The following is a 20,501-nucleotide window of genomic DNA, read 5'->3' on the forward strand; positions in this document are numbered from 1 at the left end:
AATGCCCGTAACGAAGGCCATCTCTTCTCTCTCACGAGGATCTACGTCGACACCAAGGATCCAAGTAGAGTTACGGTAGTGTTTTGGCGCAGAGAGGAACCGAGTAAGTACAGAGTGGTACACTGAGCTATCTGGATCAGTACCCATTAACCACAAAGCCATATGGAAGGTTGATGGAAACTGAATCCGACCTCCGACGGTCGGTTGAACACCGTCGACACCAACAGAAAATCGGACTAGGGCAGGGTGGTGGTACTGGTCAATAATCAGAGAAAGCTGCCCTGCCTTGGACAAGTGGTGACCAAGGCGCTAATGTCCTTGCCCACAAGCACGCAATTTCCACTGGACCGGGCGACGGCGCTCTGTGATGGGGTGTACTTTGATATCCGCCGCGCGCTGGTCAAACAAAAAAAAAATGAAATATTCACGTTAAACGTGAACCAGACGCAAATGAAACGCAAATCCTGAAACCATGTACTTTTCCGGCGAAAACTCGATCTGTGGTACGGGCGACGGCGAGACTACGCTGTTCAAGATCTCCAAACGGCTCAACTTTGACGTGCACCACGAATTTGCGGCGCTTGACTACATCTGGCGCAATTTGCCCGTGCAATGGTGGAGTGTCAAGCCGGTAGGTGTGGATACGGTGCCCGTAGACCCGGACGTGTTTGCGGGATTACTGGAGCGCATGGATACACCCGAGACCCTCCGTGACGATCCCGCCGACCTATTTGACGTGGGCATTGACAAGATTGTTGTTGACATGCTGTGCACCGAGCGGCTCACGCGGATACAAAGCGCCGTTGACAACCGCACGTACGCATCGACGGCCAACTACGCCGCGCAGACGCTGGCGGCGTTCCACAACCTAATGTCCAACCGCGTCACACACTACGATGCGCACAGTGAGAACATGGTGACGACGCCGTGCTCGGTGGATCTCATGTTTGTGTACGAGCCGCTGCAGATGGCGATCCCGACACTGGGGGTGTGTAACAAGGTGATTGACTTTGCAACGTGCTACACACCGAACGTGGACAAGCAGTTCTTTACCAGCCCGCTGATCTTTGTCAACAGCAACTACCTGACGTACCGGTACGATGCGCTGACTGACCTGCGGACGTCCATGATCCAACTGGCCAACGACATGTCGGAGATTCTGGGTCCCGATAGTCCCGCTGAGCCGCCCATGTTTACCGGACACGTTTTTAAGGCCAAGGAACTGCTGGCGGAGATCACGGCCCTGAACCACCGGTTCTGGAACACGTACTATCTGGACCGGCACACGGGACGCATCGAGACGGGACTGGCGGGCAAGGAGGAGTACGTCGAGATGCTACTCAAAGACGACAATCTCGACACGGCTTTTATGATGCACGAGCTCGTGTACTTGGCTCAGTCGCACGTGCAGAACCGCGAGTACAAGGACTGGGTGGCGCTGTACAACACCAAGACGCGCGTGGAAATTGTGGGTCTTGTCAACCAACTAGCGGTGCATTTGCTGCCACTGGTGGACGTGTGTGAGGACGAGCTGTCACAGTCGTACTTTTGCCGCATACTGGTCAAGTACATGTCGGACGCCGTGCGGTTGCACGAGACGGCGGCGGAGGAGGGGTCGGACACAAAGGGCATTGCGCGCGCGCGGTTTGGGTCGCGCGTGATGCTCGAGTTTGGTATGTACCGCAACATGGAGGACATCCCGGCCATGGACTTTGAGAAATTGTACGATATGCTGGTGGCGTTCGTGGGTGTGGTGGATTTCCTGTTGGCGCGAGAGATTGTGAAGAACGAGCGCATCTACGACGGCGTGTACGCGGATCTGGACGCCAAGGTTGTGTATGGCGAGTACGCGGCCGTGATATGCCGCCATCTGCTGATGCCACCCACGACACCGTACACCAAGTTCTGCTTCAGCAGCGAGCCGCAGCGCGTGGTCGCGATTCCGTCCAACTGCGGCACGCTCATAAAACAGCTGGATGCGGCCAGGACAACGCCAATCGAGTACTATGCGATACTACAGAAGAACAGAGCCCTGATGGTTCCCATCAAGATGTCGGCCGAGCACGCCATGTCGTTGTTCCCGTGAACAGCATTGATTCACATAGATGTTGAAATAGAATAAAAGATAGGAAAACACAACTTAGTTTTCATCGTCCACGTCTATACGCTCGACGAACCGGCGGTACGTCAGATCAAACCGCTCGCGATCGGTCTTGATCTCCCGGAACAGCTTGTCGATGCGCTTTTCGTTTTCACGGTGCTCGCGCTCGAACTCCTTGATTTGTGTGCTCATGGCCCGCAGCGGTGGCGACTCCTGGTCGCGCAGTTGGTTGGTAATGTTCAGATAGACTTGCTCGCTGCGGTACATGTACATACGACGCATCTCATTACACGCATCGTCTATGTCGTCCACTTTATCGGGCCGGTTCGGAGGCCGATCCTGCTGGTTGCCGGCCAGCGCTGAAAACTCGGAGATTAGGGTGCGCGTGACACTCTCGTTGAGTGCCGCATCCGTGAATCGCTTGGTCTCACGCAGCATATCGGCCTCAACGGTCGCGTTGCGCTCCGTCAATTCGCGGTGCTGGTTGATTTTCGCCTGCAGCGTGTCTATACTCATACTTTTTTGTTTAGTATACATTTTATAATAATAAAAATCCAGTGTGCAAAGTTGTGATTTTTTTGCACGAACGCAACTTTTTCAGCAAAATAGAAACGCTTTAACAATGTTGCTTGTCGAGGAAAGAGCCGGGTTTGGGGCCGGTGTAGCCACCGACACGGTCTCACGCGATCTGGGCGGCGAAACCGTCGACGCGCTCGTATACACGGGCCGCGTGCACCAGCGCATCAACCTGATCAAAGAATTGCTAGCGGCGTTTCTCGGAACCAAGTCACGACTGGACGTCAAGCGCAACGTGCTGATTGTGACCGACAGCGAGTTTAAAAAGACCCTGGACCTCCTGCGCAAGACAAACTCGTTCCGCCGGTTCCGAGTCCTGTCAACACCAACTCTCAACAGCAACACGATCAGCGAACAATGGGTCGCCAAGTTTATCGAGAATCACGACACCCTGATTATCATTGACGATGCCGTGTACAACTGTGCGATGAACCGCGTCAAGCTCCACCGCTTATTTGAGGTGGCCCAGAACATGGACGCGACGCGTGTGCGCTTTGCCGTGATCGCACACGACTACGATACGGGCTACATGTGCTTTGCGGACACTGGCCTATCGGTGCAGAAACGGTCGTTCCCGACCAACACGACCATTCGACACTACTTGGTCGAGGCACCGGGTCGGAACAGCCAGTTTACGCGGATCCTGCGCAACATTGCCATTTTGTACGCATTTGCCCAGAGCCGGGGATACAGGGGCATGCGGGACAACTTGAGCGCGGTGCACGCAACACTGCTGTTTAAACCGGAGGTCCCGATGCAGTACCTCGGACGCATCACGTCCGACTGGCTACAGTGTCTGGGACGTACGGTCGACGGCGAGGTGCAGACAACCCTGGTGGTCAACAAGCCACCAAAGCACATGGACCTGACGTGCGGCATACCCACGGATCTCGGTATGAGCCAGATCGCCGACATTGCGACCCCCGAGCAAATCTCGTATCTGATCAGCAAGATTACGGGCGACTGTGAAAACTGGTTCCGGCCCGCCAACCAGAAGGCGCGGGACGACGTGTCGACGGCCTACATTGGCCTGATCACCAAGATGGTCAAGGTGCACCGCGTCGACGGTGTGGCCATTGTCATCAACAACCGAATCGTGCCGCTGGATTTGCTGTGCAACGAGTATCAGGACTACACGCTGCTCGGCCCCAACTCATCGGTCCCCGAACCCGCGGCCCAGTGTTTGAAGGCCAAGCGCGGCTACATCCACGGGGTATCGACCAATTCCCGCAAGTTTACCACGGTGATTGACCTGTTCCCGGCGCTCACGCGCGACCCGACGACGCTGATGGACGTGATGGTCGAGGGCAAAGACTTTACATCGTTTTCCTTTGACATGTCCATATCCAACCACAACACCGATACCACACACGACCTGACACACACGGACAAGATCGGTACGCGCGTCAAGTACATTACCCACCACCTGTCGAGCCTGATGCGGCTCAAGCCGAGTGCATCGCTGTACACGTACCAGTCGGCCACCAACCACGCAAAGTACCTCAAGGCCAAGCAGCGAGAGCAGTCCGACGAACTGGACGTGTCGCGAAACGAGCGGGTGAGAAAAAAAAATGAAGAAATCCGCCTGAAAAAAAAATTACATGTACTTTAACAATAAAATACATTCGAAAGGAATAATGAGCATGATGTCGTACCTAGGCTTCCATCCCATCAACCGGCCTCCGCGCAAAATGGCCCACACCACAAAACTGGAGATGCCGGTTGAGAAGTGCGAGTATGGGGTCAACCGATATTTGGCAATGTACGAGGCCGTGCAGCGCGATCTGCTGGCACACACACCAAAGATTGTCCCGAACCCCGTGTTTGAGAGTGGGACTGCGTCCCCGATGCTAAAGGCGGCGTGTGCGGCGAATCCCCACGAACTACACGAGCTGGCACGTCGCATGCAGCTTGTACGCGACATGCGCGACTCGGCCGTATGCTACGACGCGCAGTTCGGTGTGCCTGACACAACGTACTGTACAGAGAGCGAGTACGTACAGTTCATGTTCCCCGTGAAGCCGCCACACAAGCAGATTGTGGTGGCGCACCACACCGAGGACGGGTCGGTGCGCGGCTCGAGCGTGACGTTTGTGCCAACTGAAACCGTGGCGGTGGATGGGGGCGAGACGCTCCCGGAACTGCACTCGGTCGACCGCGAGTCCGAGTACGCCGATCTGGTTGCGGACGATCCGGACATTAACCGCACCAAGCGCAGGCACGCAGCAAGCTGGTTCCGGTTTTTATTCTAGATTGCGAAAAAAGCCACTTGGCATATTTGTACGTATTTGATCCGTGTCGTGTAAAAAAAAACTTTCCGAAAAGTAAATTAACAGTCGACGGAGCGAAAAGCCAATAAATAAATAATCCCCGGAACGGGACACTGACAAAAACAAACAATGAGTCCATGTTTGCCTACAAGCAACTGCCCAACAGTCGGCGACGACTGCGGCAACTTTATCGTAATTAAGAGCCCGGTTTGCCCGACCGCTTGCCCCACGGTTTGCCCAACATCACCCCCCGTTGTCAACTACTACCTGGTGAAGAGTGTGTGCACAACACCCCCCACCCCACCACCCTGCCCCACCGCTGTCCCGTGCTCGTCAAGCGTTACATTCCTGGACATGAATGGGAAGCAGTGCAACGAGAACGGCGCCCAGTTCCTGTTTGTGAACAATGGCGTGGCGGCCTACAGCAAGCAGTCATCGTGCTACGCAAACAACGCCGGCTACAAGTTCTTGCAGTATCGTTGAACAACCAAAATTTAAAAAGTAAAATTAAAGAGAAAAAAAAGGAAAGTTGAATACATGTACAAAAAAAGTATACATTTATTCAAGGGTCATTGCGTTAAGCTCACACTGCGTTTTTAGGGTTTTAGGGTTCAGACTTTCTGGCATCGCAAGTACTGCATCTCAATGCGCGTCTCGAGCGCGTCGCGCACAAGGTCCCAGTCCACGCCGCCGTCAACCATAAACTCGGGGCAGTTTGCCGCCATCTCGTCCAAATCCAGTCCCAACCGCGTACCCTCGGTGTCGTCGCGCGCACGCACCGATAGGTGCAGCAGGCGGTCTGTTAGTTCGGTGTCCACCTGGCGCCTCTCGTTCAGGTCCGTGCAGTCGGTATGTGTCAGCTCGTGCGTCGTGGGGTTGTAGAACATGCGCGCACCGTCGACGGTTCGGTCGTCGCGCATTTTGCTCGGTGGGTACATCGTGTTGGCGTGCACCGGCACACTGGTCGAGGACCCCAGAAGCACTGTGTTCGGGGGCAAGTTCCACATCGCCATCTCGTCGTCGTCCAGAACCGCAGACCCGTTGCTGTACCCGATCGCAATGCTCTGTGCACCCTGGTCTTGGTACCCCGCCCCCGAACCCACGGCGATCGCGCTCTTACCCTGCCCAACGTGTCCCGCCAGGTTACCCACGGCCACGGCGTGCGCACCCTGCTCAGTATGCCCAGCCGCAAACCCCATGGCGACCGCGTAGTCGCCCTGAGACTGCTGCCCCGCACCCGTTCCTATCGCAACCGCACAGGTACCCTGTGTGTCGCCACCAGCGTCCGTGCCGATGGCCACGGTCATCTTGCCCTGTGTGAGCGTCCCGGCACCCACACCAAGGGCAACTGCATGCGCACCCTGGGCCATGGCCCCCGCCCGCTCACCGAGTCCGACCGACCCGTTAGACGTACCATCGCTCCCGGCGTACTCGCCAAGGTACACGTTTACCGCATCAGCGTCGGCGTCGACGTCGACGTCGCCGCGAGCGCCCGCTTTTGACCGGGGCATAAACATGCCGTTCGCCCACGCTTTGCCGTTATATGTCACAAAATCCCCATCGCCCGTGTACGGCGTCGTGAATCGCATCGTAAGCCCACCATCAGGGCCGGCGTCGCCGTCCCGGCCACGGTCACCCATGGGACCCTCGATGGGCGACCCGAGCTCCAATGCGTCCGGCCCCTTGGTGCCGTCGGGGCCTAAAAAGTCCGGGATCTCAATCACGGTGTGCGACTCGAGCTGCACTTGTAGCGTCCGTGTATCGTGTTCGTACACAATGTTCTTTATGCCCGTGCCGGGCGCACCCTTGTCTCCCTTGTCCACTGTCCCATCGACGGGTGTAGCATTTGCATTTGCATTTGTATACACGTTACCCATCTGGATCGTCTGCGCGGGCTTACCGGCCCTCGGTGCCGTTGGCGCTCGGAGATGCATCTCCAGTCCCCCCTGTGGCGTGACCACGAGCTGGTCAAAGTGTAGCCCTGCGGCACCCTTAAGTCCACGGACAGGCGACACAATGCGTGTCGTGCCGTCCGTGTGAGTGACGGTCATTTTGTCGGCGTCGCGGTCCAGCACAACATTGTGGACCCCAACCCCGATCTGACCCCGTTCGCCCGCGGGGCCCGTGTTGCCACGCTCGCCTACCGGGCCCGTGAATGTGCTGCCACTCGCGACCACGGTGCGGCCGTCCGACATGTGGAGCCGCACATGGCCCACTTCGGGATGCACGTCGATGGACTCGACGTCCGCTCCCCGTGCACCCGGCTCTGCAATGGCTCCTGTGTCGGTGCACAGGTCCACGCAGACCTCGCGGTCGCTGACGTCCAGGTACAGCTTGCCGGAACTCACGTCCGGCATCCGCGCGTTGACAATACCCTTGCCCGGCACACCCCTCGGACCCTGGAACGGGCCCAGGTCGTGCACGACACTGTCGGTCGTGTGCACCAGCACGCGGCCGTCTGGCGACGCGGCGATCCGGCTCACCGAAGTGCCCTGTGGACCCACGGGACCCGTTTCGCCCAGGCGAGGCAAATGCAATTTCGACACCGACCCGTTTGCGAGCGTAAACGACATGGTTGCCGTCGCCGGTGTATTGGCCGCCAGTGGCAGGTTCTTGCGCGCCGGTGGCTTCGTGGTCACACGCCGAATACCCAGGTCTGGGTGCCGTGGCACCACCAGCCCTGTATCCGTGTCATACGCCAGAACCCCAAAACCCTCCTCATACTCGGCTTCACGGATGGGGCCCATGTACGTTGCATTTGTGTGGCGCGTACCCATGGCCTTACCGGTCGCATTCAGCACAATCGTGTTGGCGTGCTGCGCGTTGGACCCTGCCAACTTGCCGATCGCAATCGACGTGTCGCCCTGGGCACGGTGCCCAGCGCCGTGGCCAACGGCGATCGTGTCGCGGCCCTGGCTCGCATACCCAGCCTTTGCCCCAATGCTAATCGAGTTCCGCCCCCGGGCATTGGGTCCCGCGTGCGAGGCGCCAACACTGATGCTGCCATTATTGTTGCTGCTATTGTCCATAGTGTGTAACCTCAAACTGCGAGTACCTTGTAAATTTTCTTGATGCTCGCTGCAACGAATCCGCGGATATCGGAGCCACGTCAAATTCGGTTTTTGTTTGCCAGCGTTTCGTGCAGCTGGATGTGTGTATTGCGCGCTTCGAGCACGACCACCACGTTGGGATAGTCGTGTTCGGTCGCCGTGCGGCACGCGCCGATCACATTGTTAACAAACTCGTCGTTGGTAAATATATCCTCGATTCGGAATCCTATGATTTCCATTTGTTGCTCAAACCAGACCGGGTCGTCACTTTGCATCCCGGTCATGGTCTGCAAGACAACGTGTGCCGCGCGGCGCGTTTGCATACTATTGTCCGCAAACCAGACACCCCCCACTGCGTTTTGTGAAAAGCTTCCATTAATCCCCATGGGATTTTGTTGATTCTGCAAGTATGACGCAAACCACTGCGACACAAGTGCGTCCTTCCGGTTCTGTGAGCACATGTCGAACGGAAACATGAGGAAATCGAGTGTTCCGTCGTCTTTGTAGCGCCGCCGCGACACGTCACCCAGTGCGTTCAGCGTAGCGACATCGTCCACCATCGCGCGGTCAAAGTCATAGATCTGTGCAATGTACTGCGTCTCCATGTGAAACATCAGGAACGCATCAGGTAGCGAGTACTCGACTACAGTCGGTTCTATTCTCCAGGTGCAGATCCTGATGCTGCAAATCGCAGTACGACAGGGCCACGATTCCGAGCATTACCTGCAAAACAATCTTTTCCATCCCCAGCGGACCCAGGTCCACGTTGGGATCTTCCATGAGATTCGAAAGCGTCCGGTCGACTTCGGGGATGACCACATAGCCCGCACCCTTGCATTTACCCGTGTACACCACGGGCATAATGTTAAGGCCAATCCCCGTCATCATCATGAAGCTGACAATGTCCTTGTACACCGTCCGCTCAAACTGCAGGTCGCTGTCGCAGCCGGCGTTGCTTTCCAGCTTGATGATTAGCGAGCCTTCGCCCGTGCAAAGCCGCTTCACTACGGACGCGGACATGCTGTCGTCCCTGTTCGACAGCGGAACGCTCTGGTCGGTGATCTCGCACCCCATTTCCGCCCCAAACACATCCGATAGCAGGGTGGACATGAACCGCCGGTTTGTAAACGCCCGTCCGCTGGGCACACCGCGCAGAGCGACTTTTGTCTGCACGCGCTTGGCGGTCACGGTCTGGTTAAGGATGCTCACGGGTGACTGGAAGGTCAGTTTTATGTTGAGCAAGTCTCCACTTGTAAATAGCGATGTGATGTCGTAGTGTTGTTGTTCACCGCTAGTAAAGACTCGCACCAACTCGCACTTGGACACACTGTGCTGTGGATTCTGGAATAGCGTTACCGCATTTTGGCCGGCAAAATTTTGGTCAACAATATCGGCCGAGTCGTAGTCTACAAACGTATGCACGATAGACGATTCTACAATGTCTAGATTGTACTCCGCGTCGAATTTAGCGGTACCATACTCATATTCACGCACTGTGTCTGGGGCGTTTATAGTCTGCAGCGTGGACTTGACTATGTCGGGTGAAATGTGGGGGAAGTGCAGACAAAGATCCACAAACAGGAGCAGGCCTACAAGCGTGTCGACAGCCATGTACATTGGTGCAAGGGAAGCGTGGGTGTGCGTGTACGCATCGGTGGTTAGTGTAGAAAGTGCATTTGTAATTTCGGGTTCGGGTATGTGTTGGAGACTAGTCACGGAAAACAGCGTCGTCGTCCGGGCGTGGGAATCCCACACGGCGACGGCGACCGTATCCGCGTGGCCACTCTGCGAGATTTCAATTTCGGAAAAGACGTACTTGTACTTACCTAGAAGTTTATCGAGTCCGTTTCGCACCTCGTTGTCGTCCAAGAATATCCCACCAAGATAGTAGAGGCTGGGCCATTGGCTGTAGTATTGCTGGGCATCTTTGCCCTGAACACTTTTTGCCACCCAGCGCTTGAAAGTCGTCTGTGAGAACATATTTCTACTTATCGAGAAAAAATGCATATTGGTAAAATGAGTATAAAAACAAGCACACCAGCTCAATTATCATCACTCTTACACAAACAAAAACTAAAATCAAACTAATCTACAAACTCAATCAACAGCATGATGTTCGGAAAACTTGCTCTCCTTGCCTTGGCCGCCACCGCCACCGCGCAGCAGACGGTCCGTGGGGAATTCTGGACGTCCAGTAACGCGTGCGCATCTACACCGCAGATCAGTATGGAAAGAACTGAGGGCTGCACGACCATTTACTACAACGGCCAGGGCTTCTTTCTCAACACGAAGTGCTCGAGCTCCGGTGTCCCGTCAGTGAGCGCGTGCTCCACATCGTCGTGTAGTTCGTGCACACCGCTGAACGTCCTCAACAACCAGTGCGGCCACGGGTTCGGGGTTGTGTCGTCAGCCAAGGTCGCATGCATCGGCGGCAACTACGGGAGCAGCGGATCGTCGTCATCGGACCTTTCGGCCACGTACTTTTCGTCGGGTGCAGAGGTCGCCAAGGCAAACACGGTGCTCGGTGCACTTGCGTTGGCGCTTGTGGTGGCCGCTGTGGCCATGTTTTAGCTAGTTAGCATAGGAACAAGATCGAGGCCTTTTCGTTGAATAAAAGTCGGTTTCAAAAAAAAATTTAAGTGTTAAACATTTTGAAAAGAATAGAAATGATCTGGATCATAGTTTTACTTTTTGTATTGCTCATCGTTGGGATAATCATTGCAGTCGTATTGTTGACTAGCAGGAAAACTGTAGACGTGCACGTACCATACTCTGACAACGATCCTATCGTAGACATGCACGTACCATACTCTGACAACGATCCTATCGTAGACGATCTCGACGACTTTGTGCCGCCAAGTTCAGGGTCATGGAATTCGGTGGCGGTGCAGAACCGTACGGTGACCGAGATTATGCCCATGTGTGGACTGGTAAAGGGGGGCAAACTGCTCAACATTCGCTTGTACGCCAACAACTGCTACAACGGAACTGACGTGACGTTTGAGAAGCTCGACAAGGACTTTGAAAGTCTGGAGCCGGGTGTGAGTGCAATTGTGCGCCTGTACTTTGTGGACGGCCCGGACCGGAACAAGACGCCCTCGTGGGCGACAACAGAGGGTGAAAAGGGCACAAACGACTGGAGCGACCCCAACATGATGAAAATGGCGTCGGAGCTGTTTGAAAAGCTGACTGTGCATTTGCGCGACGAAACCAGGTGCTGTCTGCTGCAGCTTGGCTTTGGGTTCTGGAGCGAGTTCCACTTGTCCGGGATTACCATGCGGCCGGGTGAGAACTTTCCCACTGCGGAGCAGATCGACACGCTGTATGGTATTGTCAAGGCCCACCGCGGCCCATTACAGATCGCGGTGAGTGTTGGGGTCGGGGATGACGAGCGCGAACTGAGCGACAGCTTCCGATCGGACACGACCATTGGCATTTTCTACGACTCGTTCATGAAAACCCGGGGGTCTGAGTCCGCGTACGAGCTCAAGCTGTACAATGGGTGCCACTACGACGAGCGCGTGTATACAATGAAAGGTGGGGAGTTCTCCAACGGCGAGGGTACACTGGACTCGATTATGGACACGACGAAACAGCTGATGAAGAAGCGCGCGATGCACTACGTTATGCCGAACGGGACTTCGGATATCATGTCGTCCAGCAGTAGCAAGATCCAAGAACTCTCGGCGTATATGGGCTACCGGCTCAAGGTCGCGTCCGTGGACACGAGTGGCGATGGGTACACGCGGCTGTCGGTCACGAATGTTGGGATTGCGCCGACGCTGTACGACCTCAATGTCGTGCACGAGAATGTCACGTTTGAGCCGAGCCTAGCGCAACTAAAGCCGGGGGCGAGCCGGTACGTGTATGGTAAGATTACCGTGGGCGACAATGCATCGTTTGAGGCGGAGGGGCCAAGATATTTGGGGGGCGTCAAGCTCTTATAAGAGCCTATGGTTTACATATACGTTTACTGTAAAACGATAAACCACATTATTGCGTTTACTCCCACCATCAATACGTTTACTGTAAACCTGAGCCGAGCCTAGCACAACTAAGGCCGGGAGAGGGCCGGTAAGTGTATGGTAAGATTACCGTGGGCGAAAGATCATAGGCACCCTACGGTGAGACAATAGCCCCCCCTACGATGAGACAATACCCCCCCTACGATGAGTTGCCATGCTGGCTCCGGTGCGCAAGCGGGTTAGAAAACATGTACGACCTCAATGTCGTGCACGAGAATGTCACGTTTGAGCCGAGCCTAGCGCAACTAAAGCCGGGAGCGAGCCGGTATGTGTATGGCAAGATTACCGTTACTAAAACATAAAACAATAACCCCCTTATTGTGTTTACTTGAAAAACGATAAACCAGACTAACACGTTTACTATAAAACAATAACCCCCTTATTGCGTTTACTTGAAAAACGATAAATCAGACTAACACGTTTACTATAAAACAATAACCCCCCTTATTGCGTTTACTTGAAAAACGATAAATCAGACTAACACGTTTACTATAAAACAATAACCCCCTTATTGTGTTTACTTGAAAAACGATAAACCAGACTAACACGTTTACTATAAAACAATAACCCCCTTATTGCGTTTACTTGAAAAACGATAAACCAGACTAACACGTTTACTATAAAACAATAACCCCCTTACTTGAAAAAAAAAATCGAGAAAGAAATATTCGGGGTTTCAGATAAAATGTCAGAGTTACAGACAAAATGGTGCCACCAATTACCAATGTTACATGCGACTGGCACATCATCGAGAACTGTCCGGCACAGATTGATACCGAAGTCAATGGTGACATAGGGCTTTCGTCAATCCATGTGGTTGGAGATCGGACAGTAGCAGGTACGTTCTTCAGCGCCAAGGGAGTGGCCGACATGGTAGGTGTTGTAAACACACAGACCGTCTACAATTCTATACCAAATGAATACCGGGTGAAAATCAGAATCAACAACTCCTGGTTTGTTTACCTCGACACCACGGGGCTCATGATGTACCTCATGTCATCTAAGCGCGGACGTCAGACTGCGTATTTCCAGTTGATTATGAGCATCGTCGCAGCCTACTCTACAAGTGACGTTGCAAAGATCCAGGATCTCGTAAAGCCCGTACTTCAGGTGACTCTGGGGTCCAGAGGCATCTCAACGATCGATAGCGGTATCTACATGATATGCATTGGTAAAGTCCGAGACCTCAAGCACCTCTGTACGACACTGCCAGCGAGCTGCTCTGATGACGACGATGTCTATAAATATGGCAAGTCCGACAACATCCACCGTCGAATGGGCGAGCATAGTGTCTCATTTAAGGATGCTGATCTCAAATATGCCGTGTACATTGCGTCGCACCTGACCAGTACAGCGGAGCGGGCAGTCTCTTCACTGATCAGTAGTCACTCGGCAGCGACGAGGTTCCCAATGAACAAGCACCGCGAGATTTTCTCCGTGCCTGCCGCAATGGCAAAATCGCTGCTTGACGAGGTTGTCCACGTTTGTCGCCAAGTCTCGGCTGGTGGACTCGCGGAAGAGCAGCGGCTGGTGGCTGAGTTGGAACGAGTTAAAGAGGGAATCGTCGCAGACAACAAGCTGTATGAAAAGACGCGTGCCACGGAGGCCAAGTACGCCAGTCAGTTGACAGACATGGCGGCGCGTGAAAACGAAGGTCTGCGTTCGGCCTTACGTACTTCGGAAGAAGCACGTAAGGCTGCAGAGGATGCACGCTTAGACTTGAGTCAGAAACTCACGTCGACACAAGCACAGCTCATTGAGCTTGCCATGCTGGCTCCGGCGCGCAAGCGAGTTAGAAGAGCCTAGTTTTTCTTAGTGTGTGTTCTGCTGCTGAAATATACAATAAAAAAATAAAACAGTTTTCAAGTCGAATTTTTACTTAGTCATGCGCGTGCGCTTCCGCGGTGGTGACGAACTTCGGATATCATGTCGTCCAGCAGTAGCAAGATCCAAGAACTCTCGGCGTACATGGGCTACCGGCTCAAGGTCGCGTCCGTGGACACGAGTGGCGATGGGTACACGCGGCTGTCGGTCACGAATGTTGGGATTGCGCCGACGCTGTACGACCTCAATGTCGTGCACGAGAATGTCACGTTTGAGCCGAGCCTAGCGCAACTAAAGCCGGGAGCGAGCCGGTATGTGTATGGCAATGCAGTGTCATTGCGTTAACGAATCGTGAATCTAAAATATAAAAATGTACAAATCAATTACTGAAAAGTTTGCAAGACCATGAACAACATGTGGATTGTTCGTAACCGGAAAGTGGACACATTCGCAACCGTTATTGCGTCCTTAATGACCGCGTCGCGGTCTTTTGGTGGTCTTGCGTGCATAACCAAATTATTAAATACAACTGTTGCACCATCGTCATTATGTAGAGCACGACAACGTATTTCGATAAAAATCCTCAGTGATATCTTGAAGAGTATCAACCCACCAGCGAAAACAGCGTGTAGAATAGTTGCAGTCGATGGATCTAAGGTAGCCATTGGCCCTAGCAATACGTCATTTGCAAAACATGGTAATAGTAAATCTGTTAGACATGCGATGATCTCTACGATGTACGACGCAACCAATAATCAGCCAGTGGATAGTCGTATCTTTGAACACCACAACGAAAGAGATGCAGTTCTTCAGCGACTCGATCAGATAAATAAACTGCACGATATCATGGTTTTTGACCGGGGGTATTACTCTAAAAATCTTATGGAACACCTCGACCAGAATGGTTATATGTATGTGTGTCGTTTAAAAAACAACAGTCAAAATCCTTACATGAGACGTGGACACACGTTGTCAAAGTTTATTTGGACCGAGGGGTAATAAAGGACATTTATAAATCACGTTGGAGCGTCGAATCGTATTTCAAGGTTTTAAAATCAGATTGGGGTTCTTCCAAGTTTGCGTCATTTGGAGTGACTGCTATCCAGAAAGAGTTACTATTTCGTGAAATTGATCTTATGTCAGTACTCGCAACGCTCCTAGAGAAATCGTCATCGTGTCATAGCATCAATCTGATTTCACGTGACCAAAAGGTATTCGCGAATTTTCACTTTGAGAGCATGAAGTTTTTGGTATAAATATATTTACTTTTCAATGTTGAGAATCACAATTGCACATCACACTATAAGACAAGATGGTATCCGATCTTCCCACTTTACTGGAGAAGCGCTACACAAAAACTCTGAGGTGTCGCCCACCCAGGAATTCCTTGGACCTTTGCCGCTTGCAGGCGACGTACGAGACTGGTGTGGATACTGTCCAGCTTCGAAGGACACCTGTGGACCCCCATCACCAGGTCCGCTGGGATGTCTCTCCACCATCGTGGATAAAAGAGGCTTCTGTGTTATACTGGGACGCCCTATTAATGCACCGCGTCCTTGCCTGGATTGTTAAGATGAAGGCTGTAAAGGTACAGCGATCGGTTTCTGGGTCCAAGAGCACGGTTTTGCTGAACATGGATACCAAGGGACTCTATACGAAGACGTTTTCTATGCGCCCATACTGTGAGAATGAAGACGGAACCTGGACTCAGTATCATTCGGACCTACAAATGAAGCTGGATAAGAGCTCTGCCGCAGAATATCTTGTGCGTCGGTAATGTCCCAACACTGAAGTTGGTGGTGCCACCGAACCAAACTAGAGACGAGATGATCCAACGAATGTCGCCGACCGCGAATGACGCGAGGTCAATGCCGATTGTTTTCAAACTCGACTCTGCCGGCTGTTACAGGGGTAGGATCTCGTTTCCTGGTTACATCAGCAAACCGACTGTTTTACCCGAGATTCGGAATCCGTCAACAAAACCACCCTTAATGTTTGAGCTGCTGGAACAGGCTGATCCGGTTTTCGAGACAGCGCTAATTCACTCTGCTAAGGTTTATGTTGGCGAGCGTGAAACCGAACCACGTCACCTTTCACCGAGGGTACAAGTGGTGCCGTCCGACATGAAGACATTTGAAGCCGCGATATGCTCTATTACCGGCGAAGAGACCGTCGCGTCAATCCGTGTGTTTGGTCAGGTTCTGCACGACTCTATAGACGCTGTTACCCGTTACTTCCGCGACCGATTTGATTTTTCCGAGTTTTGTGCCTTGCTGGACGTTTGTCGAGGTGATGAGCAGTGGGTGACCATTGTGGATTCTCTCTGTGACAAGAGTCCTGGACGCAAATATGATGATGCTCTACTTAGACGGATGGTACAATTCGTGACACGGAATGATCCGAACGGTTTCTGCAAATTTATCAACTCGGCCTCCGGCGACTACATTGATCGCCGCGTCCACGTATGGGCTACTTTGTTAGGTCTTGAATCGGACAATCCAACCAAGACTGACTTGATTCGGGCTGTGAAGACCAGGGGCCCTCCTGTGGAAAATGACGATTCGGGTGAAACTAAGATAAAGATCAAAAGGGGTAAGCGGCGTGCCGGTCCAAGATCGGTAGCGTCCTTACCTGTGGCGACGGATCTTACGTACAACGACGAGGCTTTCACTTTGCAGTTCCGGGGCAAGCTGATCAAGTGGACAGTCCAGCAGTTTCAGCGGTGTACCGGTGCGACTCAGATGCAGATGAATCTATATCAAGTGCCCAAGTCCGCCATGGAGGCCCAGAAGCTAATGATTGGAAGCCTGGTAAAAGTCTCAGTTGAGAAGCATGAGCGTACACTTTCTGTATCAATACACCGGAACTTTGACGAATCTGCGGTGGAAGAACGCCACGAGGCTCTAGATAGAAATGTGCTTGTCAAGATGTACGATTCAGCCCCTGGAATCACTTGTGTGTGGATCCCCCAACCATCACGTTCGGTGTCGAGGATTCAGGCTTCGGTGCTGAATGCGAAGTTCCCACCACTGCCACCTAAAACGACCAAGGACACCATCAAGCCATACTACGAGCGTGTCGACGACGAAATCAACTATGTCTCGAACGGGGTCACTACTACTGTGGCCAAGAGTGCACACATCGGCTCAATGATGGGCAATCTCGTAAGAGTATCGGGGAAACATGCCTGTATTTTCAAGGTATTGGAGGGCGCCATAAAGTCTAGGTCTGTCTCTAGGCTACGGTGGGCTTTCGAAACAACTGTGACGCAACTGGATTATGTTGGAGTTGAATGGAAGTCGATCGGCAACTTTACCGTGGCCAGAAAGATGGCTAACGCGAGAATCAGGCAACAGCTTGAGACGGGCGAGCGGAAGGCAAACTACCGACTTGAAGTATGCAACACCGCATCTTACGAGTACTTCAATGCCAAGAACACAGTCCTCGATAGACCACCAGAGAATGTACTCCCAGAATCGAAGTACCTGGCAGTCCCGTGTCTCGCATACCACGATATCGACCCCAAGACCCTAAATGCCGCGGGGAAGAACAGTAACATCCGCCTGCTTGACCATAATGTTGTGCGCCACAACGTGTACAATGTGGATGCTAAGTTCCAGCGCGCAAAGATGAACTTCTTGGGTGGTCCTAACGTAACACGTCTTCAACTAAAGCCCCTCAAGGTTCCGGCGCCACAAGATGAGGGCTCACATTTCCAGCTGAGGACGGCTCACATTCTAATCCCACGGGATCCCCATGGGTGTGAGCGAGGTCTTAAGCTGAAGACAACCTGGAAAAAAGTCGCTACAGATGCGCTTGTGAATAAGGACCTATTTGAGAAACAGATGGGATGTGAAGTCCGGGCTTGCAAACACACAACCAACGCTAGGCGTGGCACCCCCGGTCAAGATGTTGTGAGTGAAACCGGGGGGGTTATCGGCCGGCGAAGGCTCCCAGTGGCAGCAGATTTCCCCAACGGCAGATTGCCATTTAAACTTAGCGAATCCCACAAACTAACATCGTACACCATCAGTGTTATTGATCTTGTGGATCGCGACAGTGACAGCGCTGTTGTCAAGGGCCTCGGAGTCTCGGACGTTGGGATTTCGACAGCACACTCTATATATGATCCAGACAATAAGCGCTTCTGGGAGTTTGGTCGAGGTGCCACTGGATTTCTCTGCGATACACTGGCCAAGAGAGTAGACAAGGAGAAGTCGGCTAAGAATGTGTCGATGGCAAGATTGTTTAAGAGAGCCTTGCGTGCCCGTGTACGGCGTCTTCATGAAGTATGGCTTGCTGCCACCCTGGCACTATTCTCCGAGTTTGCGTACTCGTTCTCTACCACTGCGGCCTGGATGAAGTCCGAGTTAAGCAAGAGAACACACCGTCGAGCTGGAATTCTCTCACTCTGTCGATTCCACGACAAACTGACACGGGCCACATCTTCACCAAAGTCATCATGTACTCTTGTGGATTTGGGTGACGAAAAATATACGACATGTGTCTTAAGGTGTTGTGGAACGCGATTACATAATGTCGGATGTAGCAAGGTACTATATTGCCATAGATGTAGAATATTTATCCCTAGAGATTTCAATGGTGCAGTGAACTGCTACCGCTTGTATATAGCTAGAAAAAAACTAGTCCCCAATGATCTAATAAATGAAGGCGGTCTAGGTGAGCTTAACGCAATGACCCTGCTACGATGAGACCGTAGCCTACGATGAAAAAGTCGAAAACATCTTCTGGGACCACAATCGACATTAGAGGTGTCAAACTTAAACGGTATACGATGCTGGCCCCTACTACTGAAATCACATGCGGCTGGCGGCCGAGTTGGAAAGTGTTGAAAGGAGTATCGTCGCGGACAACAAGTTGTATGAAAAGACACGAGCCACGGGGGCCAAGTACGATACGAGCACGCGCAGCTGGCTCCTGCGGCTCGTGTCTTTTCATACAACTTGTTGTCCGCGACGATACCCTCTTTAACTCTTTCCAACTCGGCCACCAGCCGCCGCTGTCTATGCTGGCTCCGGCTCGCAAGCCGCGCCGAATGCGCTTCCGTGGCGGTGACGGGGGTGATTGCGGCGATAGTGGTCGTGTACCCAGACGGGGCGGAGCAGTATGAAGGACGCGGGCAGAGGTCGGCGGCAATATCGGGCAGGATGGTGCTGTCCATGTTAACGAGCGCATCGAGGCGGTCCCGGAGCGGGACGGCGTAGTCGAGGTGGAAAGGTGTTTCCACAAAGTCCGCCATGGGGTTATTGTTTTAGGGTTTAGGGTTTTAACAGGTGAAGATCTACGATGCAAGTTCTGGGACATAAGGAGGCTCTGTCGCACTCACAGTGTTACACGTGTACTGGCAGCCGTCGGAGCCAGAGACGGTGCGGTACCTGGTTTCAACATTTCCAACGTCCAGTGAGTTGTGTGCGTGAACTCGTAAATAGCACGAAATAATTAGTATGATCGAAACTACAATGGTGATTATTTCCCACGCCATACTTATTTCTTGTATAAAAAGAAAAATGAGCACGTTGCGCGTAATCGCACTGTTTTTGGTCGTCATAGCAATTGTACACGTCGTGTTGTACATCCAATTTTTTTGGATTTCCGACAAAAACGAACCTCGGTTTCGATCCTCAATGCTCGCACTCTGGGAAGCCGGTGACCCAACAATATCATGCGATAAAAAAATGCCCTGACCCCACACCAAAACCAACTCCAAAACCAACTCCAAAACCAACTCCAACTCCGCTGATGGGTACCACTGGTTGCAGTATGAATATGTACTCAACATATCGAAGAAATCTTAAAGAAATAGAGGAAATGTGGAACAAATTTATGTACAAAGAACACGACGGCCTTGGTTTTGATGACACTGTAAATGGTGCTCCCGTCACTCGAATCATTATGCCGTCCCTCAAATGCAAGCCAACCTGGATTCCGGGCAAGACGTATTACTGGAAATCGGGGCGTGGTTTTTACCTGTAGGTGTCAAAGTTAGGCGTCGGGAGATACTTATGCCATGCTGGCTCCGGCACGCAAGCGGGTAATAAAAAAAAATTAAAAACAGGTTTCGAGTCGAATTTTTACTTAGTCATGCCGCGTGCGCTTCCGCGGTGGTGACGGGGGTGATTCGGATGTCTCGCCTACGCGCCGAGTGCGCTTCCGTGGCGCGCGGTATAACTCTGCAATTATCGCATCGTCAAGCGGCAGAACTGGTGCTCGCGCGTTCTTCCGCGCTATTGCTTCGGCAATGTCTGCATCGTATTCGCGCGACAGCAACCCGATCGCCACGCGGCAACTAAACGTGCGGCAACTTACAGCAACTCGATCCGGTATAATTGTGGCCAGTCGCTTATCAAGAAATGCCATTACGAGCTCGTCGAGCGACTGTTGCGATGCTCCCTGGACAGCGTTGTCTAGAACGCGTTTGCCGTACCCGTCAAACGCCTGCGTTCGTTCACGCACCAGCATAAACAGTGAAACTTTTGCGTGTGCTACCGACGTCATTTCTTCCGTATCCGCAGCATCCACGTAATTGAATATCAAGCGGGAAATGAATACCGGGACACTCGCAAACTCGTCTCCAAATATCCACTCGTTTCCAGGCACATCATACCGGCATTTGACCAAATACCTCGAAATGTAG

The 20,501-nt window shown here is 52.8% G+C and overlaps 14 protein-coding genes across 14 annotated transcripts; 9 read left to right on the forward strand and 5 right to left on the reverse strand.

The window, feature by feature from the left end:
* Nucleotides 1-472: 472 nt before the first annotated feature.
* SARC_06418 (hypothetical protein) lies at nt 473-2,086 on the forward strand (the record flags this gene model as incomplete). The annotated part of the gene is made up of 1 exon (XM_014299670.1): nt 473-2,086. The coding sequence occupies one exon, from the start codon at nt 473-475 to the stop codon at nt 2,084-2,086; it is 1,614 nt and encodes a 537-aa protein (XP_014155145.1).
* Nucleotides 2,087-2,140: 54 nt separating this feature from the next.
* SARC_06419 (hypothetical protein) lies at nt 2,141-2,617 on the reverse strand (the record flags this gene model as incomplete). The annotated part of the gene is made up of 1 exon (XM_014299671.1): nt 2,141-2,617. One exon carries the CDS (start codon nt 2,615-2,617, stop codon nt 2,141-2,143), a length of 477 nt encoding a protein of 158 aa, XP_014155146.1.
* A 106-nt stretch (nt 2,618-2,723) lies between these two features.
* SARC_06420 (hypothetical protein) lies at nt 2,724-4,289 on the forward strand (the record flags this gene model as incomplete). The annotated part of the gene is made up of 1 exon (XM_014299672.1): nt 2,724-4,289. One exon carries the CDS (start codon nt 2,724-2,726, stop codon nt 4,287-4,289), a length of 1,566 nt encoding a protein of 521 aa, XP_014155147.1.
* A 31-nt stretch (nt 4,290-4,320) lies between these two features.
* Nucleotides 4,321-4,929, forward strand: SARC_06421 (hypothetical protein; the record flags this gene model as incomplete). The annotated part of the gene is made up of 1 exon (XM_014299673.1): nt 4,321-4,929. The coding sequence occupies one exon, from the start codon at nt 4,321-4,323 to the stop codon at nt 4,927-4,929; it is 609 nt and encodes a 202-aa protein (XP_014155148.1).
* Nucleotides 4,930-5,076: 147 nt separating this feature from the next.
* On the forward strand, nt 5,077-5,430 carry SARC_06422 (hypothetical protein; the record flags this gene model as incomplete). Its single annotated transcript, XM_014299674.1, has 1 exon — nt 5,077-5,430. The coding sequence occupies one exon, from the start codon at nt 5,077-5,079 to the stop codon at nt 5,428-5,430; it is 354 nt and encodes a 117-aa protein (XP_014155149.1).
* Nucleotides 5,431-5,558: 128 nt separating this feature from the next.
* On the reverse strand, nt 5,559-7,976 carry SARC_06423 (hypothetical protein; the record flags this gene model as incomplete). The annotated part of the gene is made up of 1 exon (XM_014299675.1): nt 5,559-7,976. One exon carries the CDS (start codon nt 7,974-7,976, stop codon nt 5,559-5,561), a length of 2,418 nt encoding a protein of 805 aa, XP_014155150.1.
* An 80-nt stretch (nt 7,977-8,056) lies between these two features.
* On the reverse strand, nt 8,057-8,602 carry SARC_06424 (hypothetical protein; the record flags this gene model as incomplete). The annotated part of the gene is made up of 1 exon (XM_014299676.1): nt 8,057-8,602. The coding sequence occupies one exon, from the start codon at nt 8,600-8,602 to the stop codon at nt 8,057-8,059; it is 546 nt and encodes a 181-aa protein (XP_014155151.1).
* A 19-nt stretch (nt 8,603-8,621) lies between these two features.
* SARC_06425 (hypothetical protein) lies at nt 8,622-9,977 on the reverse strand (the record flags this gene model as incomplete). The annotated part of the gene is made up of 1 exon (XM_014299677.1): nt 8,622-9,977. One exon carries the CDS (start codon nt 9,975-9,977, stop codon nt 8,622-8,624), a length of 1,356 nt encoding a protein of 451 aa, XP_014155152.1.
* Nucleotides 9,978-10,792: 815 nt separating this feature from the next.
* SARC_06426 (hypothetical protein) lies at nt 10,793-11,944 on the forward strand (the record flags this gene model as incomplete). The annotated part of the gene is made up of 1 exon (XM_014299678.1): nt 10,793-11,944. One exon carries the CDS (start codon nt 10,793-10,795, stop codon nt 11,942-11,944), a length of 1,152 nt encoding a protein of 383 aa, XP_014155153.1.
* Nucleotides 11,945-12,727: 783 nt separating this feature from the next.
* On the forward strand, nt 12,728-13,828 carry SARC_06427 (hypothetical protein; the record flags this gene model as incomplete). Its single annotated transcript, XM_014299679.1, has 1 exon — nt 12,728-13,828. One exon carries the CDS (start codon nt 12,728-12,730, stop codon nt 13,826-13,828), a length of 1,101 nt encoding a protein of 366 aa, XP_014155154.1.
* A 120-nt stretch (nt 13,829-13,948) lies between these two features.
* Nucleotides 13,949-14,191, forward strand: SARC_06428 (hypothetical protein; the record flags this gene model as incomplete). Its single annotated transcript, XM_014299680.1, has 1 exon — nt 13,949-14,191. The coding sequence occupies one exon, from the start codon at nt 13,949-13,951 to the stop codon at nt 14,189-14,191; it is 243 nt and encodes an 80-aa protein (XP_014155155.1).
* A 967-nt stretch (nt 14,192-15,158) lies between these two features.
* On the forward strand, nt 15,159-15,623 carry SARC_06429 (hypothetical protein; the record flags this gene model as incomplete). Its single annotated transcript, XM_014299681.1, has 1 exon — nt 15,159-15,623. The coding sequence occupies one exon, from the start codon at nt 15,159-15,161 to the stop codon at nt 15,621-15,623; it is 465 nt and encodes a 154-aa protein (XP_014155156.1).
* A 49-nt stretch (nt 15,624-15,672) lies between these two features.
* On the forward strand, nt 15,673-18,558 carry SARC_06430 (hypothetical protein; the record flags this gene model as incomplete). Its single annotated transcript, XM_014299682.1, has 2 exons — nt 15,673-18,349; nt 18,479-18,558. 2 exons carry the CDS (start codon nt 15,673-15,675, stop codon nt 18,556-18,558), a joined length of 2,757 nt encoding a protein of 918 aa, XP_014155157.1.
* Nucleotides 18,559-19,942: 1,384 nt separating this feature from the next.
* SARC_06431 (hypothetical protein) lies at nt 19,943-20,362 on the reverse strand (the record flags this gene model as incomplete). Its single annotated transcript, XM_014299683.1, has 1 exon — nt 19,943-20,362. One exon carries the CDS (start codon nt 20,360-20,362, stop codon nt 19,943-19,945), a length of 420 nt encoding a protein of 139 aa, XP_014155158.1.
* Between the last annotated feature and the right edge of the window lie 139 nt (nt 20,363-20,501).

The sequence above is a fragment of the Sphaeroforma arctica genome (assembly GCF_001186125.1).
Source record: "Sphaeroforma arctica JP610 unplaced genomic scaffold supercont1.457, whole genome shotgun sequence".
NCBI lineage: Eukaryota > Ichthyosporea > Ichthyophonida > Sphaeroforma > Sphaeroforma arctica.